Source organism: Tenrec ecaudatus, chromosome 2 (genome assembly GCF_050624435.1).
Source record: "Tenrec ecaudatus isolate mTenEca1 chromosome 2, mTenEca1.hap1, whole genome shotgun sequence".
Taxonomy (NCBI): Eukaryota; Metazoa; Chordata; class Mammalia; order Afrosoricida; family Tenrecidae; genus Tenrec; species Tenrec ecaudatus.
The window spans coordinates 200,715,971-200,732,343 of NC_134531.1; the positions used below are offsets into that span (position 1 = coordinate 200,715,971).

Genomic DNA, 16,373 nt, shown 5'->3' on the forward strand with positions numbered 1-16,373 from the left:
ATATGAGCTCGCAGAATGTAGCTCTATCCTGACAATCCAGTGCATCGTGAGGTATTATTGGAAAGAAAACTCGAAAGAAATACAGAAGTAGATTGTCCTGCTACTTCCAAGGTCTGCTGTTAGAGTCCACTAACTGTTCCCAGGAGAATGGTGTGGCTGTCAGTTACCAAAAAGGTTACAGTCTCAAAGCTACAACGGGGCAGTTCCAATTGGTCCTATGAGTTGCTGTGAAAGGGAATTGACTTCAGGGCAGTGGGTTGGCAATATTGTATAAACACACAAATGAGAAAATGCACCTTTTCTGGTGGAACAAATAATAAAGCAAAATTATTTCTAAGCACATGAATGCATAGATAATATCCCCCACTACCCCTGGACACAGAAACAAACTTGCTTGCAGTATATGATCAATTTCAGATCAAGCATAGTCAATCTAATGTTCTTTGTGCAGAACACAGCCTTCTCAACTGTGCAGACCAGCCTTTATGTGGGCCTCAAATCAAGGACTCAGATTCATCCAGCATATTATGGTGAAATCATTTTTCTCTTGAAAACTCTTCAATCACTTAAGATTAAAATCACACAAGTTGTTATTTTCCGGATATTGTTAGATAGCCAGCTTAGACATAAATAAAATTCTTAAAAATACATATGAGGGGGCTTCAAAAAGGCAATGGGAAGAAAAAAAAAAAACATTTCTTGTAATTCCATTATTCTTGAACTTTTTGAAACCCCAAATGTGTGTGCACACACATGTGTGTGTATTAGGTAAAAAGTAAAGAAAATGAATCAATTATGTTTTTTGTAACGCATCAGCCTTTTGGTTTTAAAACTCCTAGGAAACCAAAGTTTCCTGTACGTGTGGAAGTCTCAGAGGAACAGATTCCCTGAGGAGTTTAATAAACCCATGCCGTGAGTACAACTTGCCTCTTTTCTGCCCAGTGAACTTCCTCTGGGGACAGAGTGAGTCCCTTTTAAAGACTTGTTAGTATCTGAAAGTGCTGCTTCATGGAATAGTTTGAGGTGTTGATTTGCCGTGTGCTAATTTGACCCACCTCACGGAGAGCCCTCATAGAACATTTCCTATGGAAATCTCATCCCCTACGCTTTCAAGCTCAGTGTCAAGGAAAATCTTTGGATCATATTTGGGGATGCCTTCTGCTTTATTTTCATGTAAACAAGTTCCATTGAGCTGTAGCCACAGCTAGTAAGACAAGGAAGGTCATGGGTGACAGAGGAAGAAGTCTTCTGTGCTTGGAAAAAAGATGGAAAACTTACTAAAGTATTTCCTAAGTAATAGAAAGACTATTAAGCTCCTATGGTGATTGTTTTGATTTTTTTTGAGGGTAGATAATAAAAATACAAGAAGAGAATTATATGATAATGTCATTATTTGAAAATTTGTTTTAAGTAATTCAGTAATGATTCACAAGAAAGTAATGTGTGTGCTTGAACATGTTTGCATTTGTAACTTAGATTTATTGCCTAATTTTGGCAAAATCTGTATCTTTCTTATTATATTTCTTAATCTCTGGCCCAGACTCCTAAAGCCCAGGCTCTGTTCACAGTACCTTAAGAAAGTAGTTGCTGGAATTAAATAGTTATTCTAGTACTCAAATAATAAAAATAGGAGAATGTCTCTCTCTCAGTCATTCTCTTGCTCTTGTTCCTGGTGTATTTATGTGTTTTCTGGAATCAGGTTTTCTAGAACTTTTTCTCACCTGATCCAATCACTTCACAATATGGGATAGCTTGATCTTCTGCCCCAGTTAATATTTTTTTGCATTGCTCCAATGTTTTCTGTCTTCTGGCCTAGCATTGCAAGGGAAATGTATGTATTATAAATAAAAAAGATAATATTTAATTCCATTTTTGGTGAGTTGATTTAATCTACTACTGTTTTTCTCATAAATGAAATGAAAATGTTTAAATGTGTTTTATGTCATTTTGGATATGTTTTCAAACTATCTATAAGAAACTAATGCAGTAAAATAGCTAATAATATAAAATACTATTATTTAGTTTAAAATTACATTTTTTATAACAGAATATATAAAATTATATTGTAAGTTTTTGCCATTTCTGGTGAGGAAATCTATCCTATTTACAAAATACCTTGAAATATTGATTTTAAAAAGGAATGTTGCCTTTCCACTCATATATTTGTGTGCATTTGCATAAAATTTATTCCTAAATATTTGGCATTTATAATATATTAACATACAATTTAGTATTCATTTTATGGTTTTTTAATTTTTTTAATATTGAAGCTATTTTCAAACTATTACTGTCATGGAGTACATGATCTAACATGAGATATTTTATGTCTATAAAAAATGACACAATCTACATATCTTCTTAACATCCTAATTTTTGTAATGTGAATATTGATTAAAAAAAACCTTTACTGTACTTGAAGTAACAACTGAATTTTCAAACTGACAGTTCTGACAAATATCATATTAGTGAAACAATTCTAATCTCTTAGAATTAAATAATATAAAACAAATGGTGGTATAAAGGTGGCATAAATATTTTCATAAATCCTTATTGCAATGTTTGACCCACTTGAACCCAACTAACTATCATTCCATTTTGCTAGAGGTAGAATGACTAAAATTGTTTCGTTTCAAATTTTTCACATAGTTTGTGATTTTGTAAATGTTTTATCTTACTGATGTTTCTTCTATAACCCTGTTTACAGGAAACAGACAAAACAGAAATGGAAAATTGGACTTTGGTGACTGAGTTTATTCTGGTGGGGATACCAACCACCAGAGTGGTCGGAGGACTCTTATTCTTGGCTTTCTTGTTGGCTTATTTGGTCACTGTCCTTGGAAATACGCTCATCATTACCCTGATCATTGTAGACTACAGGCTCCAATCACCCATGTACTTTTTCCTCAGCAATCTCTCTTTCAGTGAGATATTAACTACCACTTGTGCTGTTCCCAAGATGCTGGAAGGCTTCCTGTCAGAAAAGAAGACCATTTCACGTGGGGGGTGTTCTGTCCAATCCTATTTCTACTTTCTCTCTGGATGTACTGAATTCATCATTTTTGCCGTCATGTCCTATGATCGCTATGTGGCCATTTGTAGTCCCCTTCAGTATCCAGTGATTATGACTGGCTCACTCTGTGTCCGTCTTGTCATCCTTTCCTGGGTGGGAGGATTTCTCCTTATCCTGCCGTCCACTGTTCTGAAGGCAGGATTGCCGTACTGTGGCCCCAATGTGATCGATCACTTTTTCTGTGACAGTGCCCCTCTCCTGCATTTAGCCTGTGCTGATATTCGTATTATTGAGCTCCTGGACTTCCTCAGTTCCCTTGTCCTGCTCATCAGCTCCCTCTCCCTCACAGTGGTCTCCTATGTGTACATCATCTCCACCATTCTGAAGATACCCTCAGGCCAAGGTCAACGCAAAGCTTTTGCCACCTGTGCCTCTCACTTCACTGTGGTCTCCATGGGCTATGGGATCTCCATCTTTGTGTATGTTCGCCCCTCACAGAAAAGTAGTCTTCACCTCAACAAGATTCTCTTCCTCCTATCCAGTGTCATCACACCTCTCCTGAATCCCTTCATTTTCAGTCTGCGGAATGAAACCATGAAAGATGCCCTGAAGGACACCTTGGCGAAGGGTCAGAGCTTCCTCAAGGGACTTATGTCCACATGACAACATCTGTGAACATCATCATAACCTGAGGATCCTCAAATTCACCAATAGAGATTTCAAGAAGACTAATCATATTTATTTTCGGAGATGGTCTAAATTATGATGTTATCTCCAATTATGATAACATAATATACTGGGTTCATGTGCTACTTAAGGGTTGACCAATTTGTTATATTAACTAAATATTGCAATTTCAAGATTCTATGTGATAATCTGAGTAGGATTTATAGAAATAATCTTATATTATTTAGTGCTAAGCTATAATTTCACATAGAATTCTTGGTTGAGAAAAAATATATACATATTTGTTAATAGAGAGATGAAACAGATATGAATCTATTCATTCATTTTATAATAAGCCCTTCCCCTTACCCCCCAAACACCACACAAACATATTGGAATTGAACAACTATGGAATGCAATTTGGGGTATTATTTTACAGGCTTAAACACTATCTTATTTTGGAATAAAAATGATATGATTTTTTATTATTCACTATAATTCCATTGAATATGGCAATTTTATTTATTGACAATGTATTGGTCACTAATATTTGCATGTTTCTTCTTTTTTGTCAAAATATAATCTTCTCTGGGAGGTATATATTATTTTCTCGTGGAAACTAAGTCTTCTCTTATGCCATTTTTGCCGTTACCTACCAACTTGGTTTTGACCCAGAGCAACACTATGTAAAACAGAATGGAGCACTTGCTAATCCCGTACCATCATCACAATTGTGGTTTTCCTTGAGCCTGTATTCAGTGATATAATGCCACTTTATCAGGTTAATTTAATTTCTCTTTATATTTGAGAGGGATATAGTCCAAATGAGAAAAAGATGTGTTAGACTGAAAAAGCAACATACACCCACAAGAACTTTACTTCTAAAAATATTGATAGCAAAAGAATAATGTTCTTCAATTATTTAGTAATAATATTTTCAAAATTAGAATGTATATGTAATTCTAAACAATTGAATTAAAGGAACAACAGCATTTAATATATTGTTAGATACTTTTTAATTTTAGAATTAATTTTAATGTATTTATTCCACCGATTGAATGGAAAAATAGTAATTACTACTTATTTTCTATGAGACGGTGTCAATGTACAATTTGGGTAACTTAATGCTCTTTTATTTTGTATTTGTTTTCATTTATTATTAATTGAGAGTTAATACATATTTCATGTAATTCATATTAATATTGTACAACTGTGACCACAATGAGTTTCCAAACATCTCTTTCTACATGGAAACCTTGACATCGTCTCCCTTTTGACAACCCCCAACCCCCAACCCCACCCCACCCCATACACACACTACGGTACCCACTGCAACTTGAAAAACCCTAATTCTACTTGCTGTCCCTCTAGGTTCACCAATCCTGGGTTTCATATACCAAAAGACATACCACACAACTTCAAGAGGGCACCCCTTGATGACATAAACTTCTGAGACAAAGTCTAATATGAACAAATGAAAATACAGAAAATGGTGAAAAAGAGATCCGGGGCAACATGCATCAGAGGGGGATCAACTGACAAAGGTTTAACTGTTCAGTCAGGTTTATACCCATGATCGTCTATACTCATCTCTCCAATGCCCTCTGTTTAGAAACCCCTTTCCTCCCATCCCTTTATTGTGGATAGAGGGAGATCACCAGAGGCTTATTTCCTATCTCATTCCCACAAATGTACTTGGGCTCCCTCGCCCTTGTCTTCCATTGCCTTCTGCAAACCAGATTCTCCCATTTGAGACTCTGATACTAACCCCTCCTTTGACTTCAGATGATATGATGCACAATCTGTCAGTTACTGATGATGGTGTGCTTCTTCCGTGTGGACTTAGTTGACACCTCACTTAGATGGCTGCTTTTTTGGAAACAAGCCCTTAAGTTCTAAGACACTACTTTATCTCAGAGCTGGACACAATCTAATTTCTTTGCTACCTTTTGCAATAGCACCCATGTCTTCCGTGTTCTTTTCCTCAGGGTGAGTATCAAGCAGAGCCATGATGTAAGAACTAATTGTTCTTAAATTGGATTTAGGATTTAGTGTGAGCCCCCAAACCATTCCTGGATCTATGTTTTTGTTTGTTTGTTTTTTAACTACCTTTGACTCCTTTTCAACACCTCCTTGCTAATTCATGAGTCAGAGTCTTATCAATCATCCCTCTGAGGAATAATGATCTTCCACTAATAAAGTCTTTAATAAGCCCTTAGATCTAATTATTTAAAGCCATGTTGAGAGAGAGTTATTGGGCCAATGTTGGCTAAATCCATATCACAGTACCTGAATTATTCACTTGAACAAAATCAATCCTTTCCAGGCTGGATGCTATTTACACAAACAATGGGAGTTAATTGTCAGGGAAATTTACAATAAAAATCATTGAAAATGTCTATTACAGTTTTGCCAGAAGAACACATATCTTAATGGGGCATTGACGTAGCAAGATCACGTTTGTAGGCTACCAACAGTTCAATAGTCTTGGCCCAGCTGTTTTCCACTTCCTCAGACACCATGTATTTTCTGATTGGAACCCTCAGATTATTAGTGTGTTTGAGGTAGATTCCAGTTCCCCCAGTGGAGTATCCCCCTCCAATCTCACTGATGCATATATGGTCTTTAAAGAGTTGATGATTTTCCTTTTAAATCCTGTGTTCTTAAGAGCTTTTATTATGAATGGGTATTGGATAATGTAACATGCCTTATCTGTATCAATTGATATAATCATATGGTTCTTTTCTTTTTTTCTTGTTAATGTGGTGGCTTACATTAATTGTTTTTTGAAAGTTGAATAATCCCTGCTTCCCTGGTATGAATCCCACTTGTTCTATGATATCTTATTTTATATGTATATATACTGTTGGATTGTATTAGCCAAGATTTTGCTGAGAATTTTTATAGCTATGTTCATGATGGATGTCAGCCTAAAGTTCTCTATCCTATTATGACTTTTATGACTGAACTTTCATAATTGTTTTTCTTAATTATAAAATTCCATTATAAAATCCAATGTGATTAAAATACTAAATTTCATTCTTTTTCTGATATAACACATAAAATAGGAGCTTCTATTTGGTTAAAGTTATAATGTTATATTTCCATTTGTTATATACTGCTCCCTAAAAAGCTAAGCTGATAAATTGAAAAAATTTATGATTGCATCCACTGTATCTAGAGCCCTTAAAATTTTCACACTGCAAAATAACACTTTTATGTTACCTGAGATTCAATATTTCTTTTTTTTTACATTTTATTAGGGCTCATACAACTCTTGTCACAATCCATACATACATCAATTGTGTAAATCACATCTGTACATTCTTTGCCCTCATCGTTTTCAAAGTATTTGCTCTCCACTAAAACCCTTTGCATCAGATCCTCTTTTTTTGACCCTCACTCCCCGCTGCCCCCTCCCTCATGAGCCCTTGATAATTTACAAATCATTATTTTGGTATATCTTGCCCTGTCTGACATCTCCCTTCACCGCCTTTTCTATTGTCCTTACCCCAGGGAGGAGGTCACTTGTAGATCCTTGTAATCAGTTCCCTCTTTCCAACCCCCTCTCCCTCTACACCCCCTGTATCGCCACTCACACCCATGGTCCTGAAGAGATCATCCGCCCTGGATTACCTGTGTTTCCAGTTCCTATCTGCACCAGTGCACATCCTCTGCTCTATCCAGACTTGCAAGGTAGAATTTGGATCATGATAGTTGTGGGGGGTGGGGGGGAGTGGTTGGGGGAGTGGCAGTGGAAGCATTTAGGAACTAGAGGAAAGCTGTTTTCTTCATCGGTGCTACATCGCACCCTGATTGACTCATCTACTCCCCTAGACCCCTCTGCAAGAGAATCTCCAGTGGCTGACAAATGGGCTTTGGGTTTCCACACTGCACTCCCCCCTTCATTCACTCTGGTAAGATTTTTTTTGTTCTGGTGATGCCTTATACCTGATCCCTTCGACACCTTGTGATCACACAGGCTGGTGTGCTTCTTCCATGTGGGCTTTGTTGCTTCTGAGCTAGATGGCCGCTTGTTCACCTTCAAGCCTTGAAGACCCCAGACGCTATCTCTCTTGATAGCTGGGCTTTCTTCATCACATTTGCTTATGCACCCATTTGTCTTCAGTGATCGTATCCTGGAGATGTGCCTCTAATGATGTGATTTTTTTTTTCTTTGATACCTGATAACTGATTCATTCAGAACCACGTGATCACACAGGCTGGTGTATTCTTCCATGTGGGCTTTGTTTCTTCTGAGCTAGATGGCTGCTTGTTTAGCTTTAAGCCTTTAAGACCCCAGACGCTATGTCTTTTGATAGCCGGGCACCATCAGCTTTCTTCACCACATTTGCTTGTTCACCCGCTTTGTCTTCAGTGGTTGTGTTGGGACGGTGAGTATCATAGAATGCCAATTTAATAGAAGAAATTATTCTTGCATTGAAGGAGTACTTGAGTGGATTCCCAGTGACCTCAAATGCAAAGGGCATTTATAGAGGTCCAGACAAAGACATGTATATATATACATATAGTTGGGGAAAGGAAATAGATCTATGTGCCTATATTTATAGGTTTAGTATTAAGGTGGCGAAGGGACATTGAGATTCAATATTTCTTATTAATAACCTTTTTGAATAAGGAGGTGGGATTAGCGAGCTTCTTCTAAAGAACAATTCTTAATACCTGGGTCAGGGAACAATGATTTATTTTCATACATCTAATAAAGTCCCCTTCAGTCTCACGAAACACATGCAATGATGCTGAATGCAGGAAGATGACAAACCACTGGGTGCAAAGTCCTGTGGATCCAGTGGTGATAGAAGCCTCTCAGGGCTGGCAGAGCTCTCCATTTGGCTTCTTCAGTTCCAGAGATCACAGGCTATATCAGTGTAGCACCATGTGTCTGCTCAGTAAAGCATCTCTCAAAGAGTTAGCAGAGAGAGAGTTTGTCTCCCATCTTCAAGGAGGAAAATACAGCAGTTTCCAAAACCCTCAGGAGAAGGCCATGTCCACACAGAGGCCTCATTACTTATGAGGCCATTGACCCAGTAGACTTCACTCTTATTCCTCTCAAGTCCCAAATTGACACCAGATTATGTAAGTACCATACTAATAGAATGCCATGCATGCTGGAATGATCTGCTAGCAGTTGAGGCTATATGTGTTAGGCAGAAACTGGAGCTAGTGGGGCAAGCAAGTGGAAAAATGCCCTGGGCAAGTGAAAAGCACTCCAAAGATGTTTCAAAAAACCAAGCTTCCTCCTCCCCCTCCCCATCCCCTTCGGTGAGTTTCCAAACCCAGATGCAGAAGGCTAACCTTTGCAAATGACATTGAACATTGATGTATAGTCCCAGCTTTGCAGAGAGCAAAATCACAATGGAATTTTCCCAGCTACACCCTCCCCAAGACCAGGGTTATAAACTCTTCACCCCATGCATGGACAGCTCAGGACACTCTAGTCCCTTTCTCTCTACTCCCCTCCCTTTCCGGGAGTGCAACTTCTTGGGCCACGACTAGGGCGGGACCTGTGAATCTCACTCTGGCACTCTGAAATAAAACCTTTGAAATGATTTGCCTTTGCCCCTTTTCTTTCTCTCTGTCACCAAAATTACCTTAAAATATGCATTTTGATTAGATAGTCTAAGAGAATTTTGAGCTTAGATGTTTAAAAAAGAATGATGCTTAGGATTTGGCTGTACTAAGATTATACTGATTTTTCCTATTTTCTATTATTGACATAATGTGAGATAGAAATGAACATTGGAAATTATGAGGAGAGAGAGCTTATAAATCCTCCTGTCTTAATCCCTTAACAATTAGCTTAGAAAAGTTACACCCCACTGAATTCCTTAAGTGTCAGGATTGTTTCATTTGATAAAACATCCAACTGGAATTGCTGGGAGTCTGAAGGGGAAAAGAAAGATAACTTTGGCTTTTCACATTTTGAGCAAGCCATTTGTTTGTGGATGCACCTAGGCCAGGAAAGGTTGTGCCCATCACACAATTCCACGCTCTAGGACTGAAAATTAAAAGGGGATTTCAGGCAGTCTAGAACACTTGCTAGGTAACTACCTGGATTCACTTCTTGCATGGATAGGGGGCAATATCGCATAGGTAGACCCTGTGAACTGGGACACATTGCTAGGTATCTTGATGGATGTCCTGCTATAGATTTGACATTGCATGTAGATAAGGAAACACAAGATTCCAACTAGAATGAAGATTATTTACATTAAAGAACATGCCTATCTCCTCAGAACACAGTGTTAATTGGAATGGGTAATTTAGAAATAAGATATCCCAAGCTGGGAGGAGATAAAGGCATGAAACAACTGGCTTATAAACTTTCACGGTGTCTTGTATCAAAATGAGTTCAGCAAGGGAGAATCACCACTAAGTACTTTTCTCTCGTCCTAATGGGTCTTTGGAAGGGACAATAGGGGGAAGATGTTGATAGGATTATAGGATACAGGTGTAAGTATTCATAGAACTATAATTGTTAAGCATGCAATATCTTTGTTTTGTTCACTTATAGAATGTAAGTTTTAATGGGGTTAGTATGTTTTCATTTGTATATATGTTAGCTCCATGATGTTAGGTGCAAATATGATTTTACCATTGTATTTGTTTAGAGATTATGCATGTTTTCTAAATCATTTTATTGGGGTTCTAACAACTCTTTTCACAATCCATATATACAACCATTGTGTCAAGCACATTTGTACATTTGTTGACATAATATAGCTCAAAACATTTACTTTCCACTTGAGTCCCTGGTATCAGCTCCTCATTTTTCCCTTCCACCCTGTTTCCCCCTCTCTCATGAGCTCTTAATAATTTATAAATTATTATTATTTTGTCATATCTTACACTGTCAGACATCTCCCTCCCTTCACCCACTTTTCTGTTTTCCATCCTCCAGGGAGGAGGTTATATGTAGATCCTTGTAATCGCTTCCCCCTTTCCACCCAAACCTACCTCCACCATTACGGAATTGCCACTCTCGCCACTGGTCCTGAAGTGATCATCTGTCCTGGATTCCCTACATTTCCAGTTCCTATCTGTACCCATGTACATCCTCTAATCTAACCAGATTTGTAAGGTGGAATTGGAATCATGATAGTGGGAGAGGGGGAGGGAAGAAAGTATTTAAGAACTAGAGAAAAGTTGTATGTTTAATCATTGCTGCAATACACCCTGACTGGCTCATCTCCTCCCTGAGATCCTTCTGTAAGGTGATGTCCTTTTGCCTAGAGATGGGCTTTGGGTCCCCAATCTGCACTCCCATTCATTCACTATGATATGATTTTTTTTTGTTGTTCTTTGATGTCTGATACCTGGTCCCTTCAACACCTCATGATCACACAGGCTGGTGTACTTCTCCCATGTGGGCATTGTTACTTCTCAGCTAGATGGCTGCTTGTTTACCTTCAAGCCTTTAAGACCCCAAATGCTATATCTTTTGATAGCTGGGCACCATCAGCTTTCTTCACAACATTTACGTAGGTCCACATTTGTCTTCAGCTATCGTGTCAGGAAGGTGAGCATCATGGATTGCCAGTTTAATAGAGCAAAGTGTTCTTGCATGGAGGGAGTAATTGAGTGGAGGCCCAATATCCATATGATAACTTAATGCTAAACCTATAAATAAATACACATAGATCTATTTCACCAACATAATATATAAATATATTTATATATGTATATATGTACGTGCCTGTATTTAGACCACTATAAATGCCCTTTGTCTCCTAGTTCTTTCTTCTTTTTCCCTTTACTTTTCTCTTTTCCCACTATACTCAGCCTTCAATTGGGTTTCAGTAATTCCTCTCAGTTACATTGCCCTTGGGATACAATTTTGTGCTAACTCTGTGGAGGTAGGGGTTGTATACATCTTGTCAATCAGGTGATATCCTAGTAATAACTCCTTGGGATGTGGCCTTGATATAAAACAGGCACTGGGAACCTTTCTCTTTCTGGCCCTTAACCCTTAACCCTCCCTGCTTTCTGGTATGCTATTTCTACCTCAAGGGGTGTCCCATGTAGGCTACCAACCCAGGCAGCTACTGGCACTCTGCTTTGTTCCCATGGCCCATGGATCTATAAGACGGTGCTCACCAGCCGGTCTCCCTTTTCCACTTTTTTCATAGTCAGACTGCAGATGCTTGAGCCTGCATATGGCTCAGGCTAGCATCAGACCTTTGGACTTTAATTGAACTGGGCTCAGATGCTTTCTTGACATAAAGGTCTGCCTTGTTTTAAAATTCTTATATATATAAGTGTCACTGGTTTTGTTTCTCTAGACAACCCAGCTTAGCATACCAGTTAAAATAAATTGTTCATTTAAAAAAATAAATCTCCTATTAAAATCACAAACAGCAGTTTATTAACTGTGGTAGAACAAAACCCAAATCAAATATTTCTAAAATCACAATGGCTATCCAAACTAGAGGCTTATTTGTCTTATGATAGACCCACATGTAGCCATCAAGAGGTCACCATTTTAGATGATGGTGAACCCACTTGGAATTTCCAGATGGTCACCTTTTTGGGTGAAAGTAACGCCATTTATAGCTTCCAGGTGCTGGCCATCCTCGCTGGCTTGCCAGGTATATATTACAGGAATTAGATCCTTGTCTGTACCAAGAGGAAAACGTGCTTAGCTAGATATAGAGGCAATTCTGGAGAATATTCTTAGAGGCTTCTGGGTGAAGGAAAGCCACGTGCAGTGTAGCAAACATTAGCTTGCTTGCCCTACTCCCTGCATTTATTTGCTCCAGGAGGTTCACTTGTGGGTGCAGTGCCTGCAGGAGCTTCATTAGGATAACTCTGAACTATATATAGTTTGTAATGACTTCTTCAAGAATTCTCTTGTAGATTTGTTTCAGTTGCCAAAGCGGTGGTTTGCTTGGTTACTTCCATTTTTTGTTTACTCTCTACTTTTGGTCTCATTTCCCAGCTGACCAGCAAAAGATACAACTTTACTTGAATCTGCCAAGAATGTTAGCATTACAGCTGGTCCTGGGTGGATATCGTATCCTCAAAATAATATTTTGGGATTTGAGTACTCATCAACCAGGATTCCATGGCTGTTGGAAAGTGTAGTGTTGGTAACCATTGTCATTTTAGAAGCATAGTCATTATTCAAAAGTTCACTGTGATGAATTGAAATTAAATGCAGGTTGAATGAGATGGACTTGTGATATATCTAGATTTGAGGACTGTGGAAAATAGGAGTAGGAATGTAGAAAATATAGAAATGTAGAGAATAGCAATTCTAAGATCACAGAAATGGTTATGGGTGAGTGCTGCTGCCTTTGTGAAAATGTTGTTATTTCAGTTCAACAAATTCTTACCTCTGGATGTGGTATGGAAGCCAGAACTTTCTTATGCTATCAAATTACCTTGCTTTCTTGCATCTGCGTCACAGAAATGTCAGAAGATTCTGACTAGAAACTGCTTGTGGAAGTAGTAAAACTATAAAATTCTGTTTTTCATATCAATGTTAATACAGTAAGAAAGAAAAGTTTGAAATACTGATATCTAGGCCTCATTCAGACTCTTGTGAGAAGAGCTTTAATGCTTTTATGGAAAAAGCATGCACACCCATAGGTGGAAGGATCTATTTCCAGTCATCTTTGAAAATAATTCACCATCCCTTAAATGTTGCAAAAGTTTCAGCCTATGTTTATATCTCATATGAGGATGTTTTAACTTATCAAGAAAAAAATCCAAAACACTTTATTCTGCTATGAATTGGAATCAACTCTATGGCAGTTATATTTTCCCCCAATTGGGATCAAGTAAAATACAAGCAAGCAGACAAAGCAATTACTGTCCAGTCAACTTTGATTTGTAGTCTCCCATGTTTGTTAAAGTAGAAAAGTGCACTGTATCGTTTTCAAATCTTGCTTAGCAACACGGTGCACTGCACTACTCCACCAAGCGTACGTCCCATAGCGCTATCTAGGGTATGTTTAATATTTCATTATGTGGCTTCTTGACTCCCAGAGAAAAAAAATTTTCACTATGTAATGTGTAGATGTCTGTACCAAATCATATAAATAAGCTCTGCAGAATAATTCATTTGAGAGTAAAATGCCGGGTGTATGCAAGTTAAAATCTATTTATTAAAGAAGATGGAAAGAACCAGCAGCTACTTGTAAAGGTGCTTTCACTTTAAAACATGATTGAGTAGGGTTGACAAAACATAGAGACATATATGGAAATGGGAGAATATTTTCATAATTAAATTAACTGGCTGTTCTCTAAAATGTGATGTGATAGTAGTGGACATAGAGGAATATGGAACTATGGAACTGTGCTCTTCAGTGTCATTATAATTGATTAAAAAACAATTCACTGCCATTGACTCCATTCCAACTCATAGCAACCAATTAGTACTCCTGAGACTAACTCTTTAAGACAGCAGACAATTTCACCTTTCTCCAGAAAAGTTGCTGGTGGTTTTGAACCTTACCATAATTTGCCTATATAATAGGAGTGAGATCTTGATATTTTATCATTTTACTAAGCAAGTATATCTTGAAAATTGCAATTCTTTAACTTTTTATTTTCCTAGTCAACCAGTATTTATCCATATTAGCCAACACACCTTTTTAGAGATATTATTGATACATTAATGAGTGAAATAAGAAAAAAAAACCTCTGTCTCAGTATAATTAAAATATTAGAGATGGAGATCACATGCAATTAAGTGACATGCACTTGACCATCACTAGGTATAAAACAGTCATCACATTTATGTTAAGAAAATCATCCACCTTCTATAAAGACATTTTACCAGCTCATTTTAATCTTAAGATGCATGTTAAAATAATAAATGCACCGAGTGATGTGGGATTTCCAAAAATATATAGAACCCACAAAAGTAAACTGAAGCTTACTTCACCTCATATTATGGGTAAAAAGGTAGCTTATTCCAGGCAAATATTTTAAACAAGCTCCTGATTATCTTAAATGGGCATCTGATCACAACCAATTTCTTAACAGCTGTTTTGCTTCATGAATACATGCTTACTTCCATACAAATTAAAATTGTAGCTTCATGTTTTATTAATGACAATATAAAATGTTACTATACGATAGTCGTTTATATTGAGAAGAGAGGTTCCATATCTCCTTTCACTGGATAGCAGTGGCTAGGCACTGTGAATTGGCTTTGGAAATGAGTTTGAAACCTAGACATGAACTGAGTAGGTTGTATCTGAAAGGGGACATGCAGATTAATGTGAATTATTGCCTTCCCTGACAGGGAAAATCTAAAGGTAAAGTCAGAAAAATGGACACCATGAATATTTATAGTAAGTATCAGAACTAATAGGCTATAAATGTCAGAGGGAATTACAACCAAATAGAGATAACTATATTTTTGTTCTAGTTAACATAAACACAGATCAATACACAAATAGAGCATTGAAAAAAATCTTAGAAGTTCAAACAGAGATGAAATTTATATTTTAATATATATTTATGCCATTTTGGGTATTTTGCTAAACTTATTTCACTCAATGGAATTCTTTAGAAGTTACATCTTCAAGACAACAGAATACATATATTCTACATCAACAAGAATAGATCTTCTTTCACATTCAACATAGTATTTACCTTGGAGCAATTTTCATATATGCATTTAGTTTAGATATTGTAATTGTCCACAGATGAAAAAGGTAATACATTTTAATATGTCATGATAAAATTCCAAATCATTACTAAACTAAAAAAAATCTCACTGTATAAAACCTCTTGTTAGTTAAAATTCAGAAATCGACATCATTTATGACACTTGTGAAGTTTACTATGAATAGACTTATCTGATTTGTTCCCAGTACTTATCATTCTCTGCATTATTAGAAAAGGCATGTAAGTTTTGATAAATTCTATTGGCACAGGTTGATAGACCTTCAACTTCTGGGTCATAGAAGTAGAACAATGTCTGCTGTAGACTGTAAAATCTATGGAATGTTGAGATCAGTCTTTAATTTAAATTGAATTTAAGTAACTAATGGGGTAATTAATTTTACATGCATTATTTTGAATATAAATTCCAAATACATCTATCAATTCTTATTTCATTCTAAAGGAACTCTGTATGAAGTTAAAAATATATATTAATTTGAAAACAAACAAAAAATACCAGTGAGATGTGTAATAGAAAATGAAAATCAATCATATGAAAAACCACCCTATAATGACTGTCTAAATCTGTATGTTTTGCAGGAATTGAATTTTAAAGCATTTGTCATCCCTGGGGAATGGAAAAGAGAGTTTTGGTATTGTTTATATGTTTCATGTATATGGAACTTGTATGTGGTCCTGAAGAATACAGTAGAACTCCAGACCTTAGTGCTTGCTAATCCATTCTAGAAAGAGTGTCTAGATGTGATGAAGTCAAATTCTGAATTAATTCTTCCCATAAGAAATAACTGAAAATAAATTAATTCTTGCCCACCAAGTTTTTACCCTAACCTTGCATTTTTAGACAAAACATTACACAGAAATTACAAAGTCAATAAGTACAGAGTTAAATAATATAATTTAAATAAGAAACCCAACATTAAAAAAGTTTTTAACAACACAGTTTGGCCCATGCCTTGAGACTGATGAGGATCTGGATCTGTGGACACGGATGTGAATAGGAGGTGTGGAGAGAGAGTCATTGTTTGGAAGGGGGATC

General features: G+C 36.9%; 1 protein-coding gene across 1 annotated transcript; it reads left to right on the forward strand.

Annotated features, from left to right (window-relative positions):
* The first annotated feature begins 2,722 nt into the window (after nt 1-2,722).
* Nucleotides 2,723-3,673, forward strand: LOC142440414 (olfactory receptor 6M1-like). Its single transcript, XM_075542862.1, has one exon. The coding sequence runs from the start codon at nt 2,723-2,725 to the stop codon at nt 3,671-3,673; it is 951 nt and encodes a 316-aa protein (XP_075398977.1).
* Nucleotides 3,674-16,373: the final 12,700 nt, after the last annotated feature.

Excerpts from the sequence above, each read along its gene's own strand:
- LOC142440414 (XM_075542862.1), top strand. The coding sequence starts at position 2,723 with ATGGAAAATTGGACTTTGGTGACTGAGTTTATTCTGGTGGGGATACCA.